This window comes from Alosa alosa, chromosome 19, assembly GCF_017589495.1.
Source record: "Alosa alosa isolate M-15738 ecotype Scorff River chromosome 19, AALO_Geno_1.1, whole genome shotgun sequence".
In the NCBI taxonomy this organism is placed as follows: Eukaryota; Metazoa; Chordata; class Actinopteri; order Clupeiformes; family Clupeidae; genus Alosa; species Alosa alosa.
This window is the reverse complement of record NC_063207.1, coordinates 26,568,295-26,572,222: the sequence shown is the minus strand read 5'-3', so window position 1 is coordinate 26,572,222 and position 3,928 is coordinate 26,568,295. Positions and strand designations below refer to the sequence as shown.

At 42.3% G+C, this 3,928-nt stretch overlaps 1 protein-coding gene across 1 annotated transcript; it reads right to left on the bottom strand.

The window, feature by feature from the left end:
* Positions 1-117: 117 nt before the first annotated feature.
* rdh12 (retinol dehydrogenase 12) lies at positions 118-3,352 on the bottom strand. Its single transcript, XM_048228284.1, has 7 exons — positions 3,219-3,352; positions 2,321-2,439; positions 1,937-2,092; positions 1,723-1,827; positions 1,315-1,524; positions 974-1,163; positions 118-656 (listed from the first exon to the last, which is right to left on the bottom strand). The coding sequence occupies exons 1-7, from the start codon at positions 3,290-3,292 to the stop codon at positions 554-556; spliced, it is 957 nt and encodes a 318-aa protein (XP_048084241.1). The 5' UTR covers positions 3,293-3,352; the 3' UTR covers positions 118-553.
* Between the last annotated feature and the right edge of the window lie 576 nt (positions 3,353-3,928).

Genomic DNA, 3,928 nt, shown 5'->3' with positions numbered 1-3,928 from the left:
TCTTGCTGGTATGACTTTTTTGATTGCAATTTTTTGATAGATGTGTGTAGGAAGTGGATACCTTCATCTCAGCTGTCACAAACAATTTCACTTCAAGTGGCAGTCACAGTTCAACAGTGGTTTTGTAAATATATATTTAAATATTCATCTCTGAACAATAATGTAAAGGTAGTAAAAGTCATGTTCACATATCTGTATAAAAGACATCAGTAAAATCCTAGGCAGCTTTACATGTGGTGAATGCTGAGATGGATATGACCAAAGTAAATGTAAAAACATTCAAGTGAATAGGGCAAAATGTGGAGGAAAAAATCGTCTTAAGATAGTCCATAAATCCATGAGAGAGGACCAATTTAAATGATTAACCTTAAAACTCAGTTCATAACACTGAAACCCTCACAGGTAGTTTTAGAGAGGTTCAGCCACGGCACTTTTCTGTGGGAGACTGAAGGTACGTTGATGGAATGAATAAAATTGGCAGAAATTGGCACATTTGAGGGGAGGGAATTCAAAATGGCAGGTTGGGAGACAGGAAGGAGGGCAGAGAGAGTGATCAGTCCCACTCGATCCCCAGCAGCTCACAGCTGATGTCCCATAGTTTGCGCTTTGTCTCTTCACTCCTCCCCTGAGGGGCCACCATGGCTGGGGTGCACTCACTGTGGAAGAGCAGAGTCAGTACAGGACGTGGAATTTGAGTAAAGGTATAGAGGTTGAACTGCATGCATCCAAGCAGGCAAATGTTCCTGATGGATGTTTTTACACGTTTTTTTAATGTAAAAAAAAAAAAAATTAATTGTTTGCTCTAAACTAACTAACTTAACTAGAAAATGGCAAGAAACAAGGCAATCTCCACAAACTTTTGCCTCTATTTGCTGATTTTAAATGCATCTCTGACCAGAGACTCAACATACCACTAACCTTATTTTGTATAGTATAGGTCTCTGGTTGAATGATGAGAGTTTTATGGGTGTACCTGAAGTGCTTTCCAGAGATGGACTCTAGCTCCTCAGCCACGGCGCAGTAGATGGAGGTCTGTGCTCCTTCCTTTGGTGTCTTCAGGAACATGCCAAAGAATGTGAACAGCAGAGACATGACCGTAGAGTGGCGGACCAACTCTGAGCGTACTGATCCTGGGTGCACAGAGTTCACGGTCACGTTGGAGCCTGAAATAAGTGATTCACATTGATGGATCATCAGGTATGAAACACTTAAGATTTGTTCCTAATGATATGATGAACACCTGATGAACACTGGTGCTCATTGCATTTCATTTTTTACAGTGTTAAAGTCCTATCCCATCAGACCCAGCAGTACCTTTTAGCCTCTCTGCCAGCTCTCGGGTGAACAGTATGTTTGCCAGCTTGCTCTGACAGTAGGCCAGTCCACTGTTGTAGCTGCCTTGACTCATTAGGTCGTGAAAGCGAATCCAGCCAAAGTAATGTGCCAGTGAGGAGACGACCACAATGCGTGATGGTGCACTCCTCTTCAGAAGACCAATCAGGAGATATGTCAGCAGACAATGACCTATAAAAAACAATCAGAGGACTGTGTTGAGATTTACCTTGTACTTGAGAAAATAGTAGTTGACAAGTTAAACTTCGGTTTACCCATCATCAACACCCATCAAAAAGAACTCCATTCCAGTTGCTGGTCTCAAGACCAATGCTGACCAGCTTTCCCCTGCAGTAGAACGATACATTCCCTTTCCTCGCACTGACTCACCAAGGTGGTTGACTCCAAGTTGCATCTCAAAGCCATCTGCAGTTTTCATGTAAGGGCACATCATCACGCCTGCATTGTTAATAAGGATGTGCAAATGGTTGACCTCTGAACAATGAAAAAGAAAGAGAAAAAATGGTTAACCTTTCCCTCTTTAATTTATTTTGTTTGGAGTTTGCAGTGGTACCGGTATTTGTGAGAGCCAGACTGGCATTACCTCTGAGGAACTTCTGAGCAAATGCTCGTATGGAACTGATGTCTGCCAGGTCAAGCTCCCGAACCTCCACCTTGGCACCACCAACTCTTGTGCGGATCTCTGTTGCTGCAGTCTCGCCTTTCTCCACATCTCGGCAAGCTAAGATCACCCGGGCTCCTGCCAGCAGAACAAAGTGAAAGATACAGTAAAGCAGCCCAACATAACTTGAGGATGTGGTGATGGTTCCAACTTAAAAACCAATACTATTCTGAAGTAGTTCAAAACACTCCTGAGCCAGGGAACAACAACCCCTAAAAGGGATGTTTGGAACTTTATAGCAGTACACTTTCAAACACAATTCTGTGAATCGGCACAATTCCAAAAGAAAATAAATTGAGGGCTTACCACGGCTTGCAAGATCTATTGCCGTCTCCTTCCCAATCCCTGTATTTGCACCGGTAATTAGAACAGTCTTTCCATCCAGTCGGGCTTGGGAACGACACACCCCGCCAGCCGCATATTTCCTGCACCAGAATACCAATTAAAATGCTTCAAGCCTGAGCTAATACAGGCAGGTTATAGTGGGATATGGCTTAATGTTCACATACAGCTTAATTGTAAGTAAGGCGGGTTTTTTTGTTCAGCACATGTGATTGGTTAATATTTGAATGAACAGCAGGGCAACCACAACCCGTCAGCTGCAGACAACTAAAAAGTCATGAAAATAATTCAACTTGATATGTCAACAATTCAAACAGATTGTTCCCAATGTTCACATTAAGTCGCATTAATGCAGATTATGGGAACACAATTACTAGCCTACTCTACTCAAGCTTATCGATTCATTTATCAATACTTTTGAGACGTCAAGTCACACGACTCAAACAGAGGTAACCTGAAGCGTATGCAACCAATGATGAGCGATTACATTATGGTTACATTGTAACTCCGCCCATGATCAGACTGCATTGGCTGATTCTCCGAAGCGCACTATGCAGGGCAGAGGCGGTTACTATCCTGGTCAAATCTCCTGTGACCATTTACATATGCATATGAATATCAATGTAAGCTACTGATTTCAACGTTCAGCTGGCTGTCACTATCCTATGTCTAAACTCAGTCTTATATGTGCCTGACCAATAAAGATAGTGAATATGAGGAAACACATCCTGGCCTCGCTCTTCTACAAACAGCAGCAGCAGCCTGTATACACTATTTAGTACAGTGCATCCGACTATCATTATTATAGCTTTGCACATACAGGGTGCAAGAAATAAGGCAACCCATTTCACTCAGTGCTTACCTAATATGCGGTGACAGCAGGATCAAAAGCAGTCCGATCACCCCAAGGACTGTGCAAATTAATACGAGCATCATGATGACAAAAATCTTGACGGCTTTGCCACTGCTCTACCGCAGCTAGCTTTCTCAGTGAGCTTCCACTGATCTGAAATATGTGATGCTGCACCTTCTCTCGCCTCAGAGATGCTATGTCCAGAATGGAATCTTGGGATTGTAGTTCGTTGACTAGCTTGTCGACTTTGGCAGAACACCAAGATGTATTTTATGTACACTGCATTGACAATATTAAGATATTTGTTACATATCATAAAGTGGCAATCAACAATAAACCATGACATCACACAACATTACCAGAATAAACGCCTTGATATGGTGCGAGGTAAGGATCTATCAAAGTTAATTATTTTGCTATAAAATAAAAGAATGAGCCATGACAACCCTGGCGAGAACAGTCAGTTATTGCAAATGTAGCGTATAGTGGCAGGGAGAGAAAAATCAGATCTTTGGTAGCCCCTAGACAGTAAAAGACACTAACATTTATCTGGTACTGGCAGTGGTGGTGGGCTACTACATTGACCACAATGTACCTCAACAGAGGAGGCTGATGCAATGCCTGAATTGATCAGCATTATAATTCAGCTGGTTTGTTCTGTACGATCACAGATAGTACTATAAAATGGGGATTTAGTCTGTGGTTGGTTTATAAATGCG